Genomic DNA, 27,521 nt, shown 5'->3' with positions numbered 1-27,521 from the left:
GGTGTGGAAGAGTGAAAAGTCGGCTGAAGCTGGGATCAAACTGGCCTTGGGGGCTGCCCTTACCCTGGTGCAGGTCAGTGCTGATGCAGAGTCAGGGGGCAGGTGGAGATGGGGTGCAGCCGCTCTGTGGTTTCATAGGGGGCTTCAGGCTGATCCATCCAGCACCTTTCACCAGCACAGAATTCCATCCACCCCTCAGATGGGCCAGGAAAGGGTCCCAGTCTATTCCAGGTGACCCTGACAAGCTGGGAGACCGGTTAACTCTTCACTCACCTCCTGCTTCTTGTGTTGTTGAACCCCCAGGCTGCAAAGAAATAGACGTGGCAGCGGTCGCAGGAGAATCTCTCCGGTTACAGCCAGTGGAAGTGCCGAAGTCCTGGGCAGAAATCAACTGGGAGGTTACACTAGACTCAGAGGAGACCTATGGGATTGTAACACTTAGTAAAGGGGAACCGCATCGCCTTGGCTCATCCCCCCATTTTACCAACAGAGTCACCTTCCACCCCGAGAACCTCTCGCTGCAGATCGATCCCGTTAAGGTGTCCGACAGCGGCCTCTATACCCTGCAAACACAGCTTGGGGGAGGTCGTGTCGACAGCAGCACGTTCCGTGTCTCGGTGCTCGGTGAGTATCAGGGACCCTGTTGCCCCAGCGCGTGTGACCGGCGCCAGCCGCCTTCCTCAGCGTCTCACCTGGGGCTGTCCCTGCAGAGCGAGTCTGGCAGCCCAGCCTCACGGTGCTTGCGGCCCACGCGGAGCTCGGCCAGTGCAACCTGACCCTGTCCTGCTCGGTGCCCGGCGCTGCCGGCCTCACCTACAGCTGGTCCCATGGCACCAACCACACCACGTCTGACAGGGACCATCCGCTCCACGGGAACCAGTCTGTGCTGCATGTGGGGGTTAATGCAGACAGCGGGGACACCTTCTACCGATGCAATGCCAGCAACCGAGCCAGCTGGGAGGTGGACACGGTAGAGGTGAAATCCTTCTGCGACTTCTCAGCACCAGGTAAATATTCCTCAGCAGAATAAATGTGTGGATTTATTGTCTTCTGCAACTTCACGTATATGAGATGGTGGGTCTAGAAGCAGACAGAGCTCTGGGGGCTATTAATCAGGCCCAGGAAAGGGGGAAGGAGTAGGGTAAAGGGGGCAATTGCCCGAGAGGCTGGACAATTTAAAGGGGCCTGGGAACCCCTAGCTGCCACCTCTGCTGCAGTAGCGACAGCAGTGTCCAGGAGCTCTGGGCCTTTTTAAATTGCTCACGGGGCTACAGGCATTGACGTGCTGTGCTGCATATGTTGCACCTCATTAGCATAGTAACAAAGAGCTAGCCGTGCTAGTCTATATACTATCAAAACAAAAAAGCAGTCCAGCAGCACTTTAAAAACTAACAGAATAATGTATTAGGTGATGAACTTTCGTGGGACAGACCCAGTTCTTCAGACCATAGTCATACCAGAACAGACTCAATGTTTAAGGCACAGAGAACCAAACAAAGTAATCAAGGTTGACAAATCAGAAAAAAAATGATCAAAGTGAGCAAATCAGAGAGTAGTATTTTATATTCAAATTGGACACATTACAAGTGGTTTGAACCAGGAGGCGATTTTTCTGGGTCATTATAAGGGCTGTTTTGCATACTTGGCTTAATCTAATTCTTGACTACCCATCACCCCCACCTCTCTACTCTCTGATTTGCTCACCTTGATAATTTTTTTTTTCTGATTTGTCAACCTTAGTTACTGTTTTTGGTTCTCTGTGCCTTAACCATTGAGTCTGTTCTGGTATGGCTATGGTCTCATTAGCATGACTCCTGCCGTGCGAACTTTGAAGTTGATAACTTCAGAGTGGCGGCAAGCAGCAGGGAGTAAGGGAACTTCGAATTAGAGCAGGTATTTCACGTGCCCGTGGCTAGACTGCTTGCTGCCGCTTCCAAGTTAGCATCTTTGAAGCTGGCACGGCAGGAATTATGCAGCACAGCACCTCATTGCTATTCACTGATCTGGCTCATTTATGTGCCGCCTTCAAAGGAGGGGGCTACTGTAGACAATCTCTAAGAGTTCTTCATGCTGCCCTGCCAGCTCCTGGTACATTGCCACCAGAATTCTACCCCAGTTTGCACTGTCCCATGTCATTGATGGTGCATCTCGCAGTCAATCTGGCCTGTCATTCCCATGATATGCACCACTATGCTTCCTTTGGCTTAGTCCGGACTGGCTGAAGATGATGTCCCAGAATGATTTCATTGGACAAGGAGGAAAGGGTGATAAACACAAAGTCTTTTCTACATAAGAAATTATTTTGTTAGTCTTTAAAGTGCTACTTTACTGCTTTTTTTTTTTTGAAAGTCTTTGCAGTTTGTCTTGATGAAGAAAACTCTGAATGTTATGGAAAAAGCAGCAGAAATGTAGCATTTTAAAGATGAACAAAATGATTTATTTGGTAATGAACTTTTGGGGTGCAGACCCACTTCTTCAGATCAATTTCATTTCCAATACAGACTGATGTTTATAAATACAGAGAAACAAAAGAAAATTGCAATAAAAACTGAGAAATCAAATCAAAACAAAGAGCAGTCAAGTAGCACTTTAAAGACTAGCAAAATAATTTATTAGGTGATGAGCTTTCGTGGGACAGACCCACTTCTTCAGACCGTAGCCAGACCAGAACAGACTCAATATTTAAGGCACAGAGAACCAAAAACAGTAAGCAAGGAGGACAAATCAGAAAAAGATAATCAAGGTGAGCAAATCAGAGAGTGGAGGGGTTGGGGGGGGGAGGTCAAGAATTAGATTAAGCCAAGTATGCAGACGAGCCCCTATAGTGACTCAGAAAGTTCCCGTCCCGGTTTAAACCATGTGTTAATGTGCCGAATTTGAATATAAAAGCCAGTTTGGCTGCTTCCCTTTGAAGAACGGTGTGAAAGTTCTTTTTCAGTGACACACATACCTTTAGGTCATTCACAGAATGCCCCATTCCATTAAAATGTTGCCTAACTGGTTTGTGGATCTGGAGTGTTTTGATGTCTGTTTTGTGCCCATTAACCCTTTGTCTAAGGGAGTTAGAAGTCTGTCCAATGTACAAAGCATCTGGGCATTGTTGGGAAATCAAATAGTATTGAAGGAAGGGGGTGAGAGGTGGAGGATGTTAATTGTCCTGTCTGAGATCATTACGAGCATCAAAGGAAAGGAAGCAGCCCTTGTATTGTGTGATGTAGGTGATGTCTTTGGTTATACCAGGTGTTAATGTGTCAAATTTTAATACAAACTCTAACTCACAAATCTCTCCCTGGAACCTGTTGTTAAATTCTTTGTGTTCCAGGACACAAAGAATTTAACAACAGGTTAGAGGGAGAGATTTGTGAGTTAGAGTTCGTATTCAAATTCGACACATTAACACGTGGTATGAACAGAGATGTCAGTTACCTCATGCATTACAAGGGCTGCTTCCCTTCCTTTACTGGAGACCAAATTCACTCACACGCCAGCTGAGCCCTGACCTGGATTATTCTACTTACTGCCTAAAATCCACAAACCTGGAACCCCAGGACGCCCTATCGTTTCAGGTATTGGCACCCTTACTACCATACTGTCTAGCTATGTAGACTCCCTTCAAAAACCCTACACCACCAGCACTTGTAGCTATCTCCGAGACACCACTGACTTCCTGAGGAAATTACAAAACATTAGAAACCTTCCTGACAATTCCATCCTTGCCACCATGAATGCAGAGCCTCTCTACACCAATATTCCACATGAAGATGGACTACAAGCTATCAGGAATACCATCCCTGATGTTACCACAGCAAATCTGGTGGCTGACCTACGTAACTTTGTTCTCACCCACAATTATTTCCAATGTGGGGACAACTTATACCTCCAGATTAGCGGCACTGCTATGGGCACCCGCATGGCCCCACAGTATGCTAACATTTTTATGGCCGATTTTAGAATGATTCCTTAGCTATCGTTTTAGCTATTTTAGAACGATTCCTTAGCTTGCGACCAGGGCTCTTGCAAACAGGTGGGAGTTTTGAGAGGGGATCTCCTGGTGAAGGAGGGGGCAAACTACAGCACCTTTAGGTAAGTGGCTGTCTAGAGTGTGTGGGTGTTTGTGTTTGGGGGTTCTGGGCTTATGTTTGTCTGTTTGTTTGGAGTTTGGAGGGCTGAGCTGTCTGTTTGAAAGGCCGTGTGCTCAGGCTGGCAGTTGGAAGCTGTGAGCCTTGATTAGGTTTGAAATCTAAAACCTCTGCGCTGATTGGCTGAGCTGTGGCCAGAGGGAGCGGCTATCAGGATGGCCAGAGCCTTTTAAACCCTGCTGGCAAGTGACCAGGGGGCTTGTAACCGGGCCCTTGTAAACAGGGCGACTGCTAACAGGCGGGAGTTTTAAGAGGGGAGTTTTGAGGGGGAGCTTAGAGGGAGCTAGTTACTTCTAATGTCCTTAAATCTTTTATAACATCCCCATCTGAAACTTTTACTTAAAAACCCCATATAGAATTAAATTAAGTCAGAGGAGGAAATGGAGGCAGAAGACCAGCAGCAGAGTGGGGGCTATCCTGTTTATTGCACCGAGTGTAATATGTATGTTTACCTACCCTGTGGGTGGGTGGCATATGTGTACGCTCGATGCAAGGAGCTTCTGGCTCTCAGAGACCGAGTGCGGGCTTTGGGGACCAGGGTGGCTGACCTGGAGGAGCTAAGGGAGGCAGAGAGCTATGCTGATGAGGCTTTCTGGGGCATAGTAGGGCTGTCCCACCTCCAATCTGACAGCCCCAATGCTGTTAAGGAGGATGAAAGGCTCAGGGAAGGAGAGCAGTCAATGGGGGCAGAGGGAAACCATCCCATAGTTGGGACCCTCCTTCCAGAGGGTGCTATGGTATCCTCTTGCGCCAAGGATACCTCTCCGGGGGAGGAAACGCCAGTTGTTAGGAAGAGGCAGATGTTAGTAGTGGGTGATTCGATCATTAGAAATATAGATAGTTGGGTTTGTGATGACCGGGAGAACTGTATGGTGACTTGCCTGCCTGGTGCAAAGGTTGTGGATCTTCTGAGGCATCTAGACAGACTTATATGCAGTAGTGGAGAGGAGCCCGTGGTCGTGGTACATGTAGGTACCAGTGACATAGGGAAGGGCAGGAGAGATGTCCTGGAGGCCAAATTTAGGTTGCTAGGAAGGAGACTGAAATCTAGGACCTCTATGGTGGCATTCTCAGAAATGCTTCCAGTTCTACGTGCAGGGCCAGGTATGCAGGCAGAACTTCAGAGTCTCAATGCGTGGATGAGACGATGGTGTAGGGAATAAGGGTTTAGATTTATTAGGAACTGGGGACACTTTTGGGGTAGGGGGAGCCTATACAAGAAGGATGGGCTCCACCTAAACCAAAGTGGATCCAGGTTGCTGCCATTAAACATTAAAAAGGTCATAGAGCAGTGTTTAAACTAAGAGATGTGGGAAAGCCAATTGGTGCAGAGAAGCACGTGGATCGGACGGAGACTTCTCTTAGGCGAGACTCCATGGATAGAGATTCTCTAGAATTCAGTCAGAAAGAGAAGAAGGGAGATGATAGAGTATGGGCCAGATCAGATGAGAAAAAGTCACATATAAAAGAATCCAATACGTCAGGGAAGGGCAGGCATATGAATAGTGGTAGTTTTTTAAAGTGCTTTTACACAAATGCTAGAAGTCTGTCTAATAAGATGGGTGAATTAGAGTACCTATATCAAAGGAGGAGATTGACATAATAGGCGTCATGGAAACCTGGTGGAATAAGGACAATCAGTGGGATGCTATCATACCGGGATATAAAATATATTGGAAGGACAGAATGGGTCGAGCGGGTGGCGGAGTGGTACTGTATGTGAAAGGTAATATAGAATCAAATGAAATACAAATCCTAAATGAATCAAAGTGTTCCATAGAATCACTATGGATAGCAATTCCTTCCTCTGATGGGAATATAGCACTAGGGATATATTATCAACCACCTGACCAGGACAGGGATAGTGATGCTGAAATGCTAAGGGAGATTAGAGAGACTGTCAAAATAAAAAACTCACTAATAATGGGGGATTTCAATTATCCCCATATTGACTGGGTACATGTCACCTCAGGAAGGGATTCAGAGAGAAAATTTCTTGATGCCTTAAATGACTGCTTCTTGGAGCAGCTGGTACAGGAACCCACAAGGGGAGAGGCAATTCTTGGTTTAGTACTGCGTGGAACATAGGATCTGGTCCAAGAGGTAACTATTACAGGGACTGCTTGGAAATAGTGACCATAACATAATAACATTTAATATTCCTGTGTTGGGAAGAACACCGCAACAGTCCAAAACTCTGGTATTTAATTTCAAAAAGGGGAATTACACAAAAATGAGGAGGGTAGTTAAGCAGAAATTAAAAGGCAGAGTAACTAGAGTAAAATCCTTTCAAGCTGCATGAAAACTTTTCAAAGATACCATGTTAGAGGCCCAACTTCAATGTATACCCCAAATTAAAAAACACAGTAAGAGACCTAAAAAAGAGCCACCATGGCTTAACAACCATGTAAAAGAGGCAGTGAGAGATAAAAAGGCATCTTTTAAAAAGTGGAAGTGAAATCCTAGTGATGAAAATAGAAAGGAACATAAACACTGCCAAATTAAATGTAAAAATGTAATAAGAAAAACCAAAAAAGATTTTGAGGAACAGTTAGCCATAAATTCAAAAAATAATAGTAAAATGTTTTTTTGAGTACATTAGAAGCAGGAAGCTTCCTAAAAAAGCAGTGGGGCCCCTGGACGATGGAGACATAAAAGGAGAAATCGAGGAAGATAATGCCATTGCAGAAAAACTAAATGATTTCTTTGCTTCCGTCTTCATGGCTGAGGATGTTAGAGAGATTCCCAAATCTGAGCCATCCTTTATAGGTGACAAATCTGAGGAACTGTCCCAGATTGAAGTGTCATTAGAGGAGGTTTTGGAACTAATCGATAAGCTAAACAGTCAGAAGTCTCCGGGACCAGATGGTATTCACCCAAGGGTTCTGAAAGAACTCAAATGTGAAATTGCGGGACTATTAACAGTGGTTTGTAACCTATCCTTTAAATCAGCTTCAGTACCCAGTGATTGGAAGACAGCTAATAGAACACCAATATTTAAAAAAGGGTTCTAAAGGGGACCCTGGCAATTATAGACAGGCAAGTCTAACATCAATACCGGGCAAATTAGTAGAAACAATAGTAAAGAATAGAATTGTCAGACACATAGAAGAACATGATTTGTTGAGCAAAAGTCAACATGGTTTCTGTAAAGGGAAGTCGTGTCTTACTAATCTATTAGAGTTCTTTGAAGGGGTTAACAAGCTTGCGGACAAGGGGGATCCAGTAGACGTAGTATACTTAGATTTCCAGAAAGCCTTTGACACGGTCCCTCACCAAAGGCTCTTATGTAAATTAGGTGGTCATGGGATAGGAGGAAAGATCCTTTCATGGATTGGGAACTGGTTAAAAGACAGGAAACAAAGGGTGGGAACAGATCATGGGTGTCCAACCTTTTGGCTTGCCTGGGCCGCATTGAGTGAAGAGGAATTGTCTTGGGCTGCATATAAAATATATAATATAGTTAATGTATATAAATCACACAATAATGTTAAAAGTTTACAATCTTGTGGGGCTGCATTACTAGCTGTCCAGGGCCGTGGGTTGGACACGCCTGGAATAGATGGTAAATTTTCATAGTGGAAGGGGGGTAACTAGTGGCGTTTCCCAAGGGTCAATCCTGGGACCAATCTTGTTCAACTTATTTGTCAATGATCTAGAGAAAGGGGTAAGCAGTGAGGTGGCAAAGTTTGCAGATGACACCAAACTGTTCAGGATAGTCAAAACCAAAGCAGACTGTGAAGAACTTGAAAAAGATCTCAGCAAACAGTGATTGGGGAGCAAAATGGCAAATGAAATTTAATGTGGGTAAGTGTAAGGTAATGCACACTGGGAAAAATAACCCCAATTATACATACAATATGGTGGGGGAAATTTAGCTACAACAGATCAGGAAAGGGATCTTGGACTTATAGTGGATAGTTCTCTGAAAACATCCACCCACTGTGCAGTGGCAGTCAGTAAAGCAAATAGGATGTTAGGAATAATTAAAAAAGGGATAGAAAATAAGACAAAGAATATCTTACTTCCCCTATATAAAACTATGGTACGCCCACATCTTGAGTATTGCGTGCAGATGTGGTCTCCTCACCTGAAAAAAGATATATTGGCATTAGAAAAGGTTCAGAAAAGGGAAACTAAAATGATTAAGGGTTTGGAACGAGTCCCATATGAGGAGAGGCTAGAGAGACTGGGACTTTTCAGTCTAGAAAAGAGGATACTGAGGGGCGATATGATAGAGGTATACAAAATCATGAATGGTGTGGAGGAAGTGAATACAGAAAAGTTATTTACTTGTTCCCATAATATAAGAACTAGAGGACACCAAATGAAATTAATGGGTAGCAGGTTCAAAACTAATAAAAGAAGACTTTTCTTCACACAGCACACAGTCAACCCGTGGAATTCCTTATCAGAGGATGCTGTGAAGGCCAGGACTCTAACAGAGTTTAAAAAAGAGCTTGATAAATATTTGGAGGTTAGGTCCATAGATGGCTATAGTAAGGGGTAAGGTATGGTGCCCAGCCTTTTGTCGAAGGTGGGAGATGGATGGCAGGAGACAAACTGCTTGATCATTGTCTTCGGTTCACCTCCTCTGGGGCACCTGGCATTGGCTACTGTCGGCAGACAGGATACAGGGCTAGATGGACCTTTGGTCTGACCCAGTATGGCCGTTCTTATGTTCTTATCATCCCCTGTTACCGCTCCTCTACTTACACTACATCAATTACATCTTTATCATTTGGACCCAGGGTAAAGAGACTCTGGAAGAATTCCACAGAGATTTTAACAACCTGCACCGTATGTGATGGAGTGGGGGATACCTGTGTGTGTGTGTGTGGCTCACAGAGGGTGTGGGGCTCCTGCTGAGGGTAACCCTGACAACCAGGTAACACCTTTGTACTGCAGACAAAGGAGGAGGTGGAGCCTGAGGGGTTTGAATTGGAACTGGGAGTTGGAAGCAGTTAGTCTGGGCTGAGGGAGAGAGAGACAAAGGAGGGGGCAAGGCCCCGGCTCTGGGGGCCCCTCGGGGCCTCCTCTCCCCAACATGGATTGGACTGGCTGTCTCGGCCTGCTGCACTGACTCCTCTGTACGATGCTGTGTCCTGTCAGCTAATAAACCTGCTGTTTTCCTGCTGAGTGAGAGACTCTCCTGCCTGCGGACAGGGTGCAGAGCTTGGGGGACCCCAGAACCCCATCACACCGTACCATCAATCTCAGCCTGGACTATTCCACATGAGAAATACATTTCCTGGCTCCCACAGTACAAATCACTGATGGCCACATCGACACCACCTTCTACTGGAAGCCCACTGACTGCTACACTTACCTACAGGCCTCCAGCTTCCACCCAGCTCAGACCACACGATCCATCGTTTACAGTCCAGTCCTTAGATACAGTCACATCTGCTCTGATTCTCCTGACAGAGACAGAAAACTACAAGACCTCTACCAAGCATTTATAAAACTGGATTACCCACCAGGAGAAGTGGGGAAAAAAACCACAAATTGACAGGGCCAGATGAGTACAGTACTCGGAAACCAGCTACTTCAAGATAGACCCAAGAAGATCAACAACAGAACACCACTTGTCATCACCTAGAGCCCCCGACTCAAACCCCTGCAACGCATCATTAAAAACCTACAACCTATTCTGGATCAGGATGCTACACTCCAGAAGGCCCTAGGTGACAGGCCTGTCCTTTCCTATAGACAACCTCCTAACCTGGGAGAGATTCTCATGAGCAATCACAGGCTATACCACAGTAATATGAATCCTGAAACTCTTCCTTGCAACAAAGCCCACTGCCAGCTTTGCCCACATATTTATTCTGGGGATACCATCACTGGACCTAACCATATTAGTTACAACATTATATATGTTATTTTGTGCCAACAATGCCCTGACACTATGTACATTGGACAGACTGGGCAAAACCTTTGTCAAAGAATAAGTGGATACAGAGCAAACCTCAAGAAACTCAATACACATAAGCCAGTTAGTGAACACTTCAATGGAGTGGGCCATTTGGTTTAAAACTTGGGAATTTGTGTCCTGAAACACAGAGAATTTAACAACAGATTAGAGGGAGAGATTTGTGAGTTAGAGTACATATGCAAATTGGACACATTAACATGTGGTATGAACAGAGACATCAACTACCTTATGCATTACAAGGAAGCTCTGATGCTTGTAATGATCTCAGTCTGTACTGGAAATGAAATTGATCTAATGAAGTGGGTCTCTCCCATGAAAGCTCATCACCAAATAAATAATTCTGTTAGTCTTTAAAGTGCTACATTTCTGCTGCTTTTTTTGTTGGAGTACAGACTAACATGGCTACTTCTGTTACTATTCAACATTGTGGATATTGTGTTAGCAAAGCCTCACCTAAACTCAGCCTTTTTCCAAGCCTTTGAAGTTTGAGCCAAGTTTCCTCTAGACCTGACTGTAGTGGAAATCATGGCCATCCATTCTAGAGGGCCCATTGGCTGTTCTGCCCTGGTGTCCAGAATTGCGGTTGGCAGGCCTGATAGTAGCATAGGGTTAAGCGATACAAGTATGTTTCCACTAATGAGGATCTTGCTTTTGTTGACTAATAACTCTTATATAGTGCATTTCAGTTGGAAATCTCCAAGCACTCTACAAAAGAGGACAATATCACCACCCTTGTCTTACAAATGGGGATACCAAACCCAGGAGCGGTGATGTGACCTGCCCAATGAAACCAAGGCCAGAGGCAGAAATAGAGTGTGGCACTGTTTCTGTGAAGTCAAATAGGAATTGTGGGCTAGGTAAAGTAAAACTCTCTGGGAAACATTTCTCTTTTCTTCCCTGAAGATGGAGAATGTTTAGACCAAATAACAAACTTGTTTTAATCTAAAATTTTCCATCCAACATTTAGACCAGGGGTCAGCAACCCCCAGCACAGGTGCCAAGAGGGGCATGTGAGATGATTTTCATCAGCACATGAGGCGGGAGCTCAGCCCCACCCCTCCACCCCCATGCATCCTGGAGCTTGCTGAAAGCCAGGCTGCTTGTGGGCTAACAAAAAGCCAGCTAATGCTCCCAACCACCACCTACATGGTAAAGCTCTGAGTCTTAATTTATTAATGAAGCTGTTGTAAGTATCTCCCGCTTGGACTGTACCTAGAGATCAAATGCTCAGATTTTGGCACTCTGCCTTGGAAAGGTTGCTGACTTCTGGTTTAGACTTTTCATTGATAAACAAACCAAACTATTTTGGCCCAAGACTGCTTTTTCTTATTTTGGGGATTTTTTCCCCACTTCTATATATCAAAAATTTGCATCGAAAGCAGACACTCTTCAAGAAAATATTTTTTTATTTCTTCCGAACGGGTGCCAGCCCCTGAGCTGGGATTAGGAATTGCAAAGGGCCCGTGTAAAGACAGGTAACAGAGAGGTAGCCGTATTTGTCTGCATCCTAACAAGACTAAAAAGCAGTCATGTAGCACTTTAAAGACCAACAAAATAATGTATTAGGTGATGAGCTTTTGTGGGGCAGATCCACGGATCTGAAGATCTAAATTATGTTGTTAGTTTTTAAAGTGCTACATGACTGCTTTTTTCGTTTTGCTGTGTAAAGACAGTTCTCAAACCTCAGCACAGAGGGCCTTGCAAGCAAAACAGTTTAGAACAGGGTAAACCTCATCTGTGAAGGTTTTGGGGACTGGTCTGAAACCATGGAAGTTCCTCATCTGAGATCTAAGAACCACCACAACCCTCATGCTACACTCTGCCCTGAGTTTAGGGGATACACGGTACATATACTTGCAAGTAAAGCCACTGGCTATGGAGTAGCATCACTAGAAAGGATCTGGGGGTTACAGTGGGTCACAATTTGGATGAGTCAGCAATTAGGGTTGTAATCCAGTAATCAGTAATCCAATTACCAGAAAGGCTAATATAATGTAATTCTGGGGTGTATTAAACAAGGGTGTCACATAAGATGAGAGGTCATTTTCCCACTCTTCCGAGCACTCGTGAGGCCTCAGCTAGTCCCGTGTCCAGTTCTAGACATCCCATGCCTTAGAAGAGGTGAGGACAAAGGGCAGGTAGTCCAAAGGTGAAGAATAAAAATGACAAAAGATTTAGAAAATCTGATCTGTGAGGAAAGGTTAAAAAACACTGGGTGTGTTGAGCCTTGAGAAAAGATGGAAAGAGAAGGCTGGCAGCAGTCTTTAAATATGTGAAGGGCTGTTATAAAAAGGACAGTGATCAACTGTTCTCTGGGTTCACGAGAGGTAGGAAAAGAAGTACTAGGTTTAATCTGCAGTATGGTGATTTAGATTAGATGTTAGGGGAAGTTTCTAGCTGTAAGGGTCATTAAGCTCTGGATCTGGCTTCCAAGGGAGGTTGTGGAATCCTCTTCACTGCAGGCTTTTCAGAACATGTTAGATAAACCCCTGCAGTTTTTTTTGTTAAGTCCTCTGAATTGGCTCCTAATGATTAGCTTGGACAGCCTTGCTGCTCTACTTGTCCAGTAGCATGCAAAGGACACGCATTGTATGTGTTATGAGCTCATCTGTAGACAGTATTATAGATGGTTATATGTTATAGCTTAGTGTTGCAAATCTGTGGTTTTTGTTGCAAGTCTTACTACCTTACATGTTTTCATTCAGTCCCTAACTCCTGGAGTCAGGTGATTGAGTAAGACACCCCCTGCTTTCATAATATCAAAAAGTTTCTAGCCATTAGTGGATTTTGGAGATGGGAATTAAAAAAAAAAACAAAAAACACAACAACCCAGGTGAATGCTAAAGGATTGGAAAGCAGAGGGCAAATAAAAGGAAGAAAAATAGCAGGTATTTTGTAACCCAAGTGTAAACCGCACACCTATTTGGTGTGGTTCATTGTTCCATGTAGTGGCACTTAGCCCACTTAAGATATGTCTACACTATGGAGTTATTACAAAATAGTTTATTCTGGAGTTGTTATTCCAAAATAAAATATTCTGGAATAACACATCCACACTACAGGGAAGCCCTGGAAAAAAGCAAAGCTTATGTCGAAATAGTGTGTTCACACACAATAGTGCTAATTTCAGATTTAGAGCCCCAGGAAGCAGTGCTCCCTGGGGCTCCAATCCAAAACCACTATGTCTACACAGCAGCTTAATTTCAGAATAAAATATTCTGGAATAACCCATAGAGGGTGGTGGTGGTTACACAAGCTCACATCTGATCTAATACAAGGAGTTGGCAATATTTCTCAGCAGTTTGTTAGTCAATTGATTTCTTCATCATCATCAACAACCATGGGCTTTGCATTCACTGCCGTCTGATGCCTCCCTCACTATTTCCTTCCATCTTTCCCTGTCCAGTGCAGAGTGGCTGTAGACTAGCTCCGCACCAATCTCTCATATCATCTTCCCATTCTCTGTGGGGTCTGCCTCTCCTGTTCCAACTGTCCATTATGCCATACACCAGGCTCTTGATTTTTTCATTTGTTGTTCATTCTGCAGATATGCCCGAATAGCTGTAACTTGCACTGTATAACCAGGTTCTCTTTTGGGTGCATCTTCCTATAGAATTCCTCATTGGTGACCTTCTGCATCCATCCTATTCTCAGGATCTTTCTATAACAACTCCTCTCAAATGCCAATATCCTTTTCTTCGACTCTTTCGTTATCACCCATGTCTCACAGCCGTACACCATGCTGCTGAATACCCCTGTTTTCAAGATGCCCAGCTTCATTCCTAAGCTAATTGCTTTGCTTTTCCAGATCTTATCCATTGCCTTCAGACTTGCCCTTGCTTTCACTAATCTAGTCTCTATTTCCATCTTACAGTCTAGATCATATGTTTTGTTGCTCCCCGGATACATGAACTTCTCTATGTTCTGTAGTTCGACCCCATCTACACTGATCTTCCTTCCTATTTCTTTATCTCCAGATACCATTATTTTTGTTTTATTGATGTTTATAATCAGTCTGTACCGCTTCTTTTCCTCATTTAGTACCTGCACTGTTTTCACTAGCTTCTTGTAATCTTCCTCTGGGATACCTGTATCATCCACAAATCTCAAGTTGTTAATTTTCATCCCGTGCACGGATATTTCTTCTACTTCTTCCTTGATCTTGTTCATTGCTGTCTAGGTGCCTGATGAAGGTACTCAGCGATACTGGATCTCCTTGTCTTGTAACTCTACTCATTCTAAACCAGCTTCCCAACTCTCCGTAGGGTCTCACCCCTGCCTCCGCATTTTTGTTGATATCCTTCAACAGCCTCATCAGTCTGCTATCCGCTCTGTACAACTCCAGCACCGCCCAAGTCACTTTCTGATCTATACTGTCAAATGTCTTCTGAAAGTCAATGAAGCACATGTAGATGTTCTTGTTCTTTCATTGAGCTTTCTCTGCTACCAGTCTTAGTGCCAATATCTGCTGTATGGTAGTGCCATCTTTCCCGAACCCCATTTGCTCATCCATGAGATGTTCTTCTATCTGCAATCCCAGTATCTCCATCAGTGTGGGTTTGGTCCTGCCTAGGGCAGGGGGCTGGACTTGGTGGCTTTTTTGGGTCTCTTCCAGCTCTATTGTTCTATGATTCTATGACTATCATCATCAGCACCTTGCCTAGATGATTCATTAGGGCAATCGTTCTGGAGTTCTTGCACTCCCAATGCACTTCCTTTCTTGTGTATTGTCACTAGCACGGATCTTGTCCATTCCTTAGGTGCCTTCCCTTCTTTCCAACTGATTTACTGTTCATCAAAGCATATGCTCGGGGCCATCCTCAGGCAGGGTCGGGGTGTGGGGCAACCCCCCAGCACATTACAGGCCCTGTCCTTCCCCGCTCCTGACTCCTGTCCCCTTTCGCAACCAGCCTGGCTGGGGATTATCTGGGCAGGGCACAGGCAGCAGCAGCAGCAGCAGCTACAGGGGGTTGCCTCCCCCTCAGCCTCTCTTCTTCCCCAGCCCCCAAACTCACCATATGGATTTCTGCCATGCCCTCCCAGCCTGGTAAGCCCACTTCGCTGGGAGAGGAGGCCTCCCACAGAGAAGCAGGGCTCAGTGGGCTGTGAAGGTGTGGCACAATGGCACAGAGCAGGCTGCTGCTCGTGCTGCATGGTGAGTGCCGGGTGAGGGGCTGGAGGGAGGTGACTCCCCTGCAGCTGCTGCCTGCCTCCACCACCAGTGCCCTGTCCCAGGTAATCCTCCCACCTTCCAGTCACAGGACTGCTGGGACTGGCCACCATGCAGCCCCCAAAAGCTTGGGACCTGGAGTGGCTTCCCCACTTCATCCTATGGACAGGACAGCTTTGCATCTGCGCCCTGTTAAATAACCTGTCCTAAGAATGCTGTGCTGGTAGGCTGAGAACAAAAGTCCGGAAAGACTCTGGCCTTCTGTGGTGTAACAAGACCTCAGATTTTCAGCTTTCTCTCTTGCAGATCTTTTACAGATAGTCCCATGGGGCACTGGAGGGCTGGTGTTACTTCTGCTCATAGTGGTCGTCCTCATCTTTGTCTGCAAGCACCGGAAGAAGCGACGTAAGTGGCTAAAAAGGAAGCTCATCCCATAGATCAGGGCAGGGAACCTTTTCTGGGTTGAGGGTTACTCACCAACTCAGTTGGGGGCCACATAGAAGTCAGATGCAATCTCCCGTTACTGATATGGCCCCTGGTTGAGACACCCCCTCTCCTCATGCTCCAGCAGCACAGGCAAAGGGGTGGAGAAGGGAGAACTGAAGTTTAGGGCTTCCCCCAGGCCAGAATAACTCCTCTGGGGGTCCAAGGTGGGACCAGAAATGGGGGTTCCAGGAATGAGTGTGTGGGGGAGGGGGCTGGTGGGGCACCGGTATGGGGTCTGTATGGGAGGGTGCAAGAGTGGGCTGCGGATGTGGTCTATTCAAGCCAATCAGAGCAGTGGGGGAAGTGTCAGCTGGGGGCGGTGGAGGAGGGCAGCAGTGGTGCTGGCAGCAGAATAGAATAGAATATTCCGTGGATAGAATTCTGTTCCTGCCCCGGCCAGGCAGAGCCCATGGGCTGGATCTGGTCCTAGCTTGCCTGACTCTAGCCCGTGAGGCTTGGGCTCCACACTCCCCACCCACGCTGAGCTGGATGCTAGTAAGGGGAGCTCCAGTCCTGGGGGGCTGGATCAAGGCAAGTCATGGTCTGTATTCCGACTGCAGGCTGGGAGTCCCCCCCTCACCCGAGAGATTGTTAACTTGGTCATGAACGCAGGTTAGCATGAGGCCCACATATAGATGGCAGAGAGCTGTCCTTGCACCCCCACTCTTCCCTGTTGACGTGGGTGTTATACTGGAGGTCAGGCTGATTGCACTGGTCCTTTCGCTCTCTTTTGGACTGAAAATTTCTGAATCAGACCTGAGAAATCAGCCCTGTAAACCCATAGTAACACCCAAAACTGCCTCTTGTCCGTGGATTGGTAAATGCTCCTCCTGACTTGTGGTACTGGAGCCTGGGAACCACACCCAGGGCAGGAGGCCAGAAGTGGTAGAGGAGATGCTAAGATCACAGGGAGCAAGATGGGAAGTGTCAGGGCTGAGGGTGATACATACCCCAGCAGCAGAAGGCGGGTGACTAGCTGCCCAAATCTCTGAAACCCTGAGCAAAGGGCTCTGCGTGGGGTCACTGTCACCCCGTGAGAATGGGATGAGTTGAAGTTTCTTGCACAAATCAGTTGTTCCATCTCTTGAAAGGCTCCACCAAAGGCTGTGATGTGCCCCTTACTGTGTACCAGGAAGTGGAGGACTCCTGTGCCAGAAGAAACACTGTGAGTCCTGAAAGAATCCCTTTGTTTTGCCCTTTTTAGGCAAGGCCAGAGCAGTGTTGATACTGCTCGCCTGGCTGAGGACAGAAAAGGCTGAAACCTACAGCTGAGAGTGTCTCATGTAGCACTGACCTGCTTTTCCGGAGAGACCAGACAACACTGACAACATTCCTACCCAGATTGGTAGAAGCCATCCCTAGGAACATGGAAATTTGCCAGATTTATGGTGATCATATCTCCCTGCCCCAAATATGGGCCAGGGAGATATGGCGGGAGGGGGGAAGCTCCTCCTGGTTCCTCCATGGTCCAGGGAGCTGGGAAGGAGGTGACAGCCACTGGCGCTCCCCAGGAGCCCAGGAAAGCAACAGCTGCTGGCCCCCCACCAGAAGCACCGGGGAAGTGGCAGGGATGAGGCAGCTGTCCAGGCTCTCCCTAGCTTCCCTGAGGCTCAGGAAAGTGACTACCATCTGCGCAGCTGCTGGCAGAAAAGGTTAGCAGGGGAGGGCCCAAATACGGGACAATTCGTCCCTTTTAAAAAATAAGTAGGGATGCCTTTTTGGTGTCCCAAATACAGGACTGTCCCGCCTAATACAGGAGAGATGATCACTTTAGCCAGACTGGATCAGACCAAGACCTCTCTGGTTCAGTATTACGTCTGTGACGGTAGGCTAGCAGTAGGTGCCTTTGGAAGGAGAGGAACCCTTTTCTAGCTGTGGGATACACTGCTCTCAAAGAGGCTGCTTTCCACCACTAATAGCAAGGACTGGTTAAGCTCTGAAACTTCGCATTCAAAATTGTTATACCTGTGAATATCCTTGCTCTCCATATAAGCATCTCCCATCCTTTTCTGACTCTTAACAGTTTCTGGGCCTCACTGACGTCCTGTGGATGTGAGTTCCACAGTCTAATTATGCATTCATTGGAAAAAAAGTAGTTCCTTTTATTCACTCAGAATTTGTCACCTTTCACGGAACCTTCCTGCCTGTACACAAGCACAAATGGGAGAAGAGATACTTCTGAGCTAATGTCCTAGAAAGCCCCATGTAATAATATGTAAATTAGCACTTAGGTTGCTGCTTTTTGAGGTTCACAACATACCTCATGAAGTCAGGGCAACGTCATTACCTCCATTTTCTGGATGGTTGAAACAGGGCCAAGCTGAAAGTGAAACCTAGGCCTCCTGATTCCCACTCCAGTATCATTTCCACTGGGCTGTTTCTCCAGTTAGTCTGACTACAGTTTAGCTGCATAAATCGCCCTTGAAGTTTTGAATGCTACGGGGTTTGTTTAATTCCCATCAAAATATTTGCCCTGTTTCTGCATGGCTGTTAAGCAGCTGCCGTGCTCCACCCCACAGGAAGACTGTTTTGCAGAAGTGGGAGATGTAAACTCTGTGTATAGCATATATATTGCTGTGCAGTTCTTCAGGATAGACATCCTGGAGAAACATGAGCTTGTTAAGGTATTAAATAAATATTTTTCAAACCTAACTAGAAGAGTCAGAGCGAGAGAGAGAGCGAGAGCTGTGTTAGCCTGTATCTTCACAAAACAAAAGCACCATCCTGCAGCACTTTAAAGACTAATAAAATGATTTATTAGGGGATGAGCTTTTGTGGGACAGACCCACTTCTTCAGATTTGGAAAATTCTGAACATGACTGGAACAGCTGTCAACAAATGGGATTTATTCATAACTCCATGCTGCCACCTTTTGGCCAGTTTAGAGCATAACAGCTCCCTCCCCTGATTACTGATCCTCTCCTGGCAGCTGGGTCTCATTTTGTTTCAGTTACAGTCACACCCCGAGATACGCCCATTCGGGTTACGAGAATTCGACTTTACAAGGAGTGTCATGTAATGCCTCTGCTTCGGCCGATGAGGCATTTCTTCACATTTACGAGGAGTGATTTGGATTTCGCGCGCCTCAGTGGGACACGGCTGCCCTGCAGCGGGAGCAAGGCCGTGGCTCCAGGCAACGGCTGCCCGCCTGGCGCATCTCTCCACAGCACCTGGCGGCGGTTTCCTGGAGCCCCCGGCCAGCCACAGCGGGCACCCACCTCCGGAGCTTGGCCCGCCCCCTTTACCTTAACACTGCTGTAGCTGGTCTGGGTCTCTGCCTCGGCGCTGCAGCAGCGGCGTGCCCCGGCCCAGCTGGCGGCACGGGCCAGGGCCGGGCGAAGGCTGGTGTTCTGGTAGGCGAGCACCGAGGGGATGGAGTCGGCCGCGTCGGTGTTGACGAAGAGGCCGTGCAGGGGGGCAGCGGCGCGGTGCGGGGAGGTAGACTCGTCCAAGTCCCGGCAGTAGATCACGTCAGTCTGCGAGATGTGGATGCTGGGTGCGCAGCCCATCCTGGCCCTGCCGCTGCCGCTTGCCCCCCTAGGTGGCTAGGGGGCCGCCACCACCCTGCGCAGCTGTGCCTCGGGCGCCATTCGCCGCCTGCAGCGTTCCGTCCCATTTAGCGCCTGGCTCGCCTGCCACTGCCGCCTTGGCCGCCGCTGGTGGGGCTTCTCCATCGTGGAGCCCCATACAGGCGAGGCATCGCCCCTTGCCAGCCAGGGGCCCTCTGTGCCTGCCTAGCTCCCCGCGCGGCCAGCCCCTGGCACTGCCCCCTCCCTGCTTAACCTAAGCTGCACTCAGGCTGGGCTGCCTCCCCGTTCCCTGCTCTGCCCTGCCTGCCCCCTTGCACCGGCCCATTTCTGCAGCCGTGGGCAGCCACCCAGCTTTGTGCCCCCCTCCCAGGCAATCTTTGATTTCCATCCCCCTCGCAGCCCTGTCTCTGCACCTGGGAGAGCCCCCCGAAAGCAGGTAAACAGCCATATTATAGAGTAATTAATGAAGGGAAAATGCCTTGTTAGGGTGTGTTATGAAAACTAATGTTAACTATTGAAGTAATTGTGTTCATTTTAATGGGATTTTGTGTCGTTTTAGCACAAATGGGTGTAAATTTTTGGGCTCAGGAATGCATAAAATTTTTTCACATTGAAATTTAATGGTAATTACGTTTTTGACTTCCAAGAATTCACCCTAAGAGGGGTTTTTCAGGAACAAATTACCCTCATAAGGTGGGGGAAGACTGTATTTTAAACTGTTGAAGCTCCAACCAAATACCTTTCTCTGAAGTTTTCACCTCTTCTTTCTTGTTTTACATTGTATGTCTTCTCTGCAAGTATTTCTTGGATGATTAGCCCTAAGGTCAGATGAACAGGTTTTTTTCATAATAAAAGCAGATATTTAATGTGTAAGAGCAGCACAAAAATAAGAGAGGTAGCCTTGTGGGTTAATGTACGAACGCACCACTGTCCTCTACTGGCTGGAAATTTTACTGCTACTAGATAATGGGGATTTTCCTTTAGCTCAGGTTGCAGGGACAGGGACTTGGATAGCAGGAGGAATGCAAACTCTGTCCATGCCGTTACTGGGACATTCTGGCTCACCACTGAATTGTTATAGTGATGACATAATGCCTTACCAAACAAGCAGTAAGTGATGGAGCTACCCCACCCCAGAGAGAATGGCCAGACTGTACCACATGATCTGGTAGGAGGGGAGAGGGCTATCTGCCTGTGGAAGGGTGGTCATGACTTGAAAGACCTCCCTCAGTCAGTTTTCAGTCTGCAGCACTGTGGCCTATCCCCACTCTCTTAGCTGTGTGAGTTTAGCCTTATGGAGAGATTGTGTCTGGTGCTTGTGAAACCCCAAAGTGATCAATTCTCCTTCATTCTTGCCATCCACTTCCCTGACATCTATTTAAAAAGCTGATAAGGTTTTTTTGGCTTGAGTTCTTTGCAGTTCATGGGTCCGTCATCCTTTAGTAACCTGAGGCAGAGCTGGTTGAAGTCAGTGGAAGGTTCTTGTTGATTTTATACTACTTTGGATATCTGGCCCTACAAGATAGAGAATAAAATTCAACTCAGCAGTTTAGCCAATGTTTCTGATCAAAGAGACGGGAAGGAAATTCAATCCCTTATTTTTTTCCCCATGACTAAGCTTTTTAAACCCACTTAGTTTTTGTTTTTCCCCTGTACAGAATGGATATGCCCAGAACAGAATTGTGGGAAATACCATTTATGCTGAGGTCGGCTCCACTCCACAAGTAAGTGCCCAGTGGTTCTTCCAACCCAGGTTCACTCTGCTGCTTTCAAACCGTAGGTTTTGTTTTACATTCCATGTGGAGGTGCATTGGTGAAAGGAGTCACTTCTCAGGCCTGGGGAACCAGATCCTCTGTTGGTGTGAACTGCCTTTGTGTTTTTGGTGGAGCAATGACAATTTATGCCAGTTCAAGATGTGGCCAGTGGATCTTGAATAATCACAGAAACATCAGGCTGGAAGGGCCCTTGAGAGGTCAGTGTCAGTCCTCTGCATAGAGGCAGAACCAAGAAAACCCAGACCATCCCTTGCCCGACCTCCTTCCAGTGATGAGTATTCCAGAACCTTCCTTGGAAGCCAATTCCAGATCTTCATCACCCTTAGAAAGATCTTCCTAGTAGCGAGCATGTTTCCTGATTTGTTGAGAGGCTATTGATTATGTTGATTTAAGAATTTCCAGTTGGCAACTGATTAGATTTGAAGTTTGAAATGTTCTAGCCCTGGTATCAGCACAACAGAATGAAGTTCAGTGTCTGGCTGGGAGACACGCTGAATGTTCTTACTGTAACGTATTCCCAGCTTGCATCTGTTCCTAGGGTTCCCTGATCTCATTTTACACCCTTAGTTCCCCAATAACTCAGGGTTACTGTTGGTAACTCACTTCTGCTCAGGCTCATAGCCCTCAAATCCTTATGCCAACTACTAAAGTGAAATATCTCACAGGGTGTAGACTTACAGGTTTCTCCCATCACTGCTCCATAAAGTGCCTTCAGGATAGTTCTGTGAACTACAGACTCTAATCTCTCTGGCAGCAAATTAAATCAGTTACTACTCAGCCTACCTTTGGTGCACATGGAGAACAATTGATCCTGGTCCTCTGTATAACAGCTATTAATGGATTTGAAGAATGTATCATGTCCCCCCCAGCTGTATTTTAAACTAGACTAAACATGCCTAGTTTCTTTAACCTTTCATAGATGAAGTTTTCTATACATTTCCATAATTTTTGCTGTTCTCCTCTAACCGAAATACTTTGCACTTGGAGTTAAGGAATTTCACCTTGTTGGATTCAGACCAAGTCTCCAATTTGTCAAGGTCATTTGAATTTTAATTCTCTCATCTGCAGTGCTTGCAACTCCTCCCTGCTTTGTTTTATTATCAGTTTTTCAAGTCTACTGTGCACTCTATTATAAAAGTAATTAAGGAAGATATTGAATAGTCTTCTCTTGGCGGTCACTACCTGGCCCAAGACTAACCCCGGTAGACTCCCCAAGCTATGTTCCCATCTGACAGTGAACCACTGATTATCTTCAATCCATAATGCTTCTTCTCTGTCCAAGTATATTCTAATTTAACCTAACTCCTTCCTTGAATAGCCTCTGATAAAGGGCAGTAATCCAGTGGTTTTGTTAATCGTTGGGATACCTAATCTTGAATCTCAGCTCTCCAGCCAACTCACCATGGGAGTAAAACTTTTCGAGATCCAACAATCAGTATTACATTATCATCAGTACAAGAATCCTTGGGTCAGGTGACAGTCTCAGTAGGTGTAAATTTGCAAAGACCCACTGAAGTCAATGGAACTGTGTCAGCTGGGACCTTTGTTCACTGTTTACTCTTCACTGATGGTTTTGTTTTTTTTTTTGGGCTTTTCCCAGGCACCAGACTTGACGGTTTATGCTGCTGTCCAGAGGGTGAGTTTGTCTTAACGTGGTTGTAGCAGAATCTGGGTGAACAACATCAAATGGCCTTGTTTGAGCTCTGCAAGCATTTTCCTCCCACATAGCTGGACCTACTAGTGTGGGAAGGGTAAACTTTCCAGGAGCCTGGCAGGATTTCCCATCTGGTTTAATGGGAGTTTGTAATTTTGTGTGATTACAGTACTGGGTTTGTTTACTTTGGAAGAGACAAGACTGAGGGGGGACAAAACAGATTTCAAGTACCTTTAGAGGATGTTACAAGGGAGAGGGAGAAAAATCATTCTTCTTAACCTCCGATGATAGGACAAGAAGGAATGGGCTTAAATTGCAGCAACGGAGGTTTAGGTTGGACATTATAGCTGCGTCTACACGTGCACGCTACTTCGAAGTAGCGGCACCAACTTCGAAATAGCGCCCGTCACGTCTACACGCGTCAGGCGCTATTTCGAAGTTAACTTCGACGTTAGGTGGCGAGACATCGAAGTCGCTAACCTCATGAGGAGATAGGAATAGGGCCCTACTTCGACGTTCGATGTCGAAGTAGGGACCATGTAGACGATCCGCGTCCCGCAACGTCGAAATTGCTGGGTCCTCCATGGCGGCCATCAGCTGGGGGGTTGAGAGATGCTCTCTCTCCAGCCCCTGCGGGGCTCTATGGTCACTGTGGGCAGCAGCCATTAGCCCAGGGCTTCTGGCTGCTTCTGCGGCAGCTGGGGATCTATGCTGCAGGCACAGGGTCTGCAACCAGTTGTCAGCTCTGTGTATCTTGTGTTGTTTAGTGCAACTGTGTCTGGGAGGGGCCCTTTAAGGGAGCGGCTTGCTGTTGAGTCCGCCCTGTGACCCTGTCTGCAGCTGTGCCTGGCATCCCTATTTCGATGTGTGCTACTTTGACGTGTAGACGTTCCCTCGCTGCGCCTATTTCGATGTTGGGCTGAGCAACGTTGAAGTTGAACATCGACGTTGCTGGCCCTGGAGGACGTGTAGACGTTATTCATCGAAATAGACTATTTCGATGTCGAAACATCGAAATAAGCTATTTCGATGTTGGCTGCACGTGTAGACGTAGCCTATGAAAGAATTCCTACTTGTCCAGGGTGCCTAAGCACTAAAATAAATTGCCAAAGGAGGTTGTGGCATCTCCATCACTGGAGATTAAGAGCAGGTTAGAGAAATACCTGTCAGCAATGACCTAGATAGTGCTTGGTCTTGCCATGGGTGCAGGTGACTGAACATGATGACCTGACCTCCCAAGATTCCTTCCAGTTCTAGGAGTCACCCATGTCCTTGCTAGAACATGGCAGGGATACTGGCGTTTACGGTCCTTTTAATGGATGCTTTAACCTGCTGTCTTGTTCTGCTTCACAGCCCCTTTCTGTCAAAAGGCAGAAAATCAGCCCATCCTTCATCTCAACCATCTACACAGAGGTAATGGGTGTGCTGCTCTGGTTCTGTCTTGTGGAGCCCTTGCCCTACAGGCAGCTGAGTCTCCCCTCCACCATGCCTCACCACAGCTAAAAATGGGCACACACCAAAATGCTGGACTTGTCCCTGTGACCACAGTCCTCAACAGTGGGGAAATGGAGGGAGAATTTATTGTCCCCTCCAGCTCCTCAGAGGGAAGATTCCACATAGGTGTAGACCAATTTCCATGCTGGTGTAAACCAGATGTAATTCCATGACAGCAGCTGTCACTCAGATTTCAATAGGCACAGATCCCAAGATGAGGTAAAAGGAGCCAGCCCACCACGGGAGTCTGGGAAGAGTAGATTCTCACCTAGTGTAAAACAATGCAGTCCATCCTTTATTGATTTTATGTCAGCCTGGAAATCCGGCCTCGTGTGTATTTCTCCTGCCTGGAGACTGATTCTTCCACTGCTGGTGATTCCTCTTCAGTTGCATATCCTTTTCAAAGACCACCGGGAACAGCCATAGTTGGAGCAGTCTGACTCTATTCCATCCAGGAAACCTCAGTTGTTGCGGTTATTTGCAGCCTGTTCTTCAGGGCTCTGTGCCTTCTGCCAAGCAAGCCACCTGCTGTGAGTTAATGCTCACAGCAAGCACGCTTGCTTTGGCTTCAAAAGTCTTGCTGCGTAGCCCATTAGTTATAAAGTGAATGATACAAAATCAGAATCATCTGTCTTATGTCACCCGCTTGCTGCTAGTTACCCATTAATATCTATTTGTTAAAATTCAGGGCCAGGGTCCTGATCTGCTGTAAATCAGCTTCAATTTCCTTGTCATGAACCTGGTGGCTTCGTCTCCTACCCAAAGGCTGTCCTGGTCACTGCTTGTCAGGGATTGATTTTTGATGGGGCTAATTTCCTTAAGAAAGTTCTTATTAAGCCTCATGGGCTTGTCTCCTCCCCCATCTCAGGCCCAAGGATTGCAAATATCTGTATACATGGTGTAGGGTGAGCACATTGCCCTATGGCAAATACAGGACACTGGCCTCCGGGGATGGTGGTGGAGCTGCTGTCCCACATCAGGGCTCCTTGGAAATGGGGCTGTAGCTCCATGGTGAGGCACCAGAGATGAAGGAGTGGAGGATGGGGGCTCCAGAAATCCCTGGGGTGTGTGTGCTGAGAATAAGGGTTCCAAAGCCACCTGGCAGGAGAGGCCAGGGAATGAAGCAGGAGCTGCCTCCCTGAGGCATGGGAGGCTGGGGAACAAGGCAGCTGACCTGTGGAGAGGCTTCCTGAAAGCAGGAGCTGCCTCCCTTAAGCACAGGGCACCAGGGAATGAAGGAGCTGCCCTGTTGTGGAGTTCACTGGCAGCGGAAACTGCCACCATGGGGTTCCGTGAAATGGGGCAGCTTTCCCATAGAGAAGCTCTGCTGCAGCAGGAGCTGCTGCCACAAGGTGCAGAACCCTGGGGAACAGGACAGCCATCCAGTGGAGGAGCTCTCTAGCAGGAGAGGGGCTGCCACAGATGGCAGGGAACAGGAGCCCCACAAAATACTGGACAATTTGACCATTTTCATAAAGTCTTGTTAAAGCCTGTGAAACAGCTGAAGTAGGGGACTGTCTCAGTAAAAATGGGATGGGTGGTCACCCTAACATGGTGCCTTTGGGATTGGTGTGTTCAATGGTATTTCCTGTTACTGAAGTACGTTCAAGATGGTTGGTTTTCTTGTAGGTCAAAGAAGTTCCTGCCCGACCCAGGCGCCCTCAGATGCCACACTCCTCTTCACCTAGTCCTGGACACACACATTCCTAGCTTGAGCCACACCTCACTGCATGATGCTGCCTTTCTCTAAAGGCCTTTTTCCCCACAGAGTAAGCTCCTTGTTGAGGGACAGACCTCACCTTTGATCAGAGCTTGTTGGATGCACAAGACTTGGGGTTTTATCTTCTGGAGATCAGACTGGAAATATCTTGGTCTTTAAAGTGCTACATGACTGCTGGTTTGTTTTGTCACATTAAGAATGTCCTCTGTCGTCTCTTGCAATCCCAGACTAAACCTTGATGGCTCATTTGAAAATAAGACACAGAAGGTGTGCAAACCAGATAATTGAACTTTGTTTTCCCTGGAAGAAGTTCAATTTGAGATAAGGTTTGATGTGGAAAGACAATTAGCTTGTTGAAATTATCAAGCGCTCCTTTGCAGTTTGTAGGCAAGAATATTTATAGATTTAACAGCACAAGGAAAGGATGTTGTGGGTTAACTAGTTTAATAGCTTATTTATAACTATAAAATAGCTAAGTAGGACAGATGTAAGGCGTAACTCTGTTGAAGTCAGATAGACCAGATACTCTGTGTAAAAGCACTGAGCTCCAAGTCACAGTTGTGTGAAACCAGGGTAACTGAGACAGGACTCAGTCTCTCCTATTCAGGGAGGTGTCTAAGGGGAAAGGAATGGGAGTGGAAACTGAGCTGAAGCATTTTGGTGACTGAGTTGCATAAGAGTCCAGACCAAGGAAATACGTCCCCCTGAGGGAGAGAGTGATTATTTCCAATTATTTTATTTTACAGGAGACTAATAAAAGGGGATATGTTCAGTTCCAATTTAGGCACTACCAATGCTTTGTTTTTTAAAAGAACCCCCCCCCCTTTTTTTTTAAACAAAACCAACGATCAATAGAAAAGTATTGAATTTTTTTTGTGGGGGGAGAAACCCTATTTGAAATGTATGGTAAATGTAAGCAGAATCCACAGTAATGCATCCCTTCCAGCTGGCGGGAAGTGAGGAGAGACCATGGGTGTGTCTATGTAAATTTAGTTTACTCCTGCTTTGCTTAGATTTGTTAGATACTAAGCCTTGCAGTTTAGCTCTGTTGGGTGGACTGTCAGTGTGACCCCTCTGTATATATACAAGCAATCATCTTCCCCTTTGCTCCCCTAAAGTTAACAGGAGCTTTCTCATTGATTCCCATGGGTGTAAGATCAAGATACTCTGTGCAGAATTTCTGGTGCTGTCATGACAGATGGGCCTAGAGATTGAAGTTCACCCAAGATGATATCTTGTATCTGACTTAAACCTGATGAACCATTTGCAATCGGTGGAGGGGCGGGGAGAGAAAAAGGGTACATTTGTCAATTTTTTTGAGAGTTGATGAAAAATGTTGTGTAAAAGCTAAGCATTCTTAGAATACATATTAAAGAGGAAAAATGAGCTTAACTACTGGTCAAAGTAGTACATGTTTACTTTTCCTGGCATTTCACTTAATCTACAATATACTACAAGAGACATTCCTCCCACAGCTACATCTCTTTGAACATGTTATACCAGCTAAAAGTCTGTGCTAAGTCAGCATAGTTCTAGTACCTTCAACAGAGCTGTGCCAGGTTACTGCAAGTGAGAATCTAGGCTGGAAATCACTCTCTTTCTCTCTGGAGAGCA

General features: G+C 46.5%; 1 protein-coding gene across 1 annotated transcript in view; it reads left to right on the top strand.

Moving 5' to 3' along the window:
• LOC142003860 (natural killer cell receptor 2B4-like) overlaps positions 1–27,195 on the top strand; it is a 38,342-nt gene extending 11,147 nt beyond the window's left edge. Inside the window, exons 2-9 of the mRNA XM_074981192.1 lie at positions 304–624; positions 711–1,007; positions 15,554–15,652; positions 16,825–16,898; positions 20,922–20,987; positions 22,640–22,675; positions 24,047–24,106; positions 25,817–27,195. Coding sequence (XP_074837293.1) covers positions 304–624; positions 711–1,007; positions 15,554–15,652; positions 16,825–16,898; positions 20,922–20,987; positions 22,640–22,675; positions 24,047–24,106; positions 25,817–25,897 — 1,034 coding nt within the window. The 3' untranslated portion in view covers positions 25,898–27,195. The remainder of the gene's footprint in view (positions 1–303; positions 625–710; positions 1,008–15,553; positions 15,653–16,824; positions 16,899–20,921; positions 20,988–22,639; positions 22,676–24,046; positions 24,107–25,816) is intronic.
• Positions 27,196–27,521: the final 326 nt, after the last annotated feature.

This window comes from Carettochelys insculpta, chromosome 30 (assembly GCF_033958435.1).
Source record: "Carettochelys insculpta isolate YL-2023 chromosome 30, ASM3395843v1, whole genome shotgun sequence".
NCBI classification, from domain to species: Eukaryota; Metazoa; Chordata; order Testudines; family Carettochelyidae; genus Carettochelys; species Carettochelys insculpta.
Note: the sequence above shows the minus strand (reverse complement) of the source record. Positions and strands in the feature narration are given on the sequence as shown.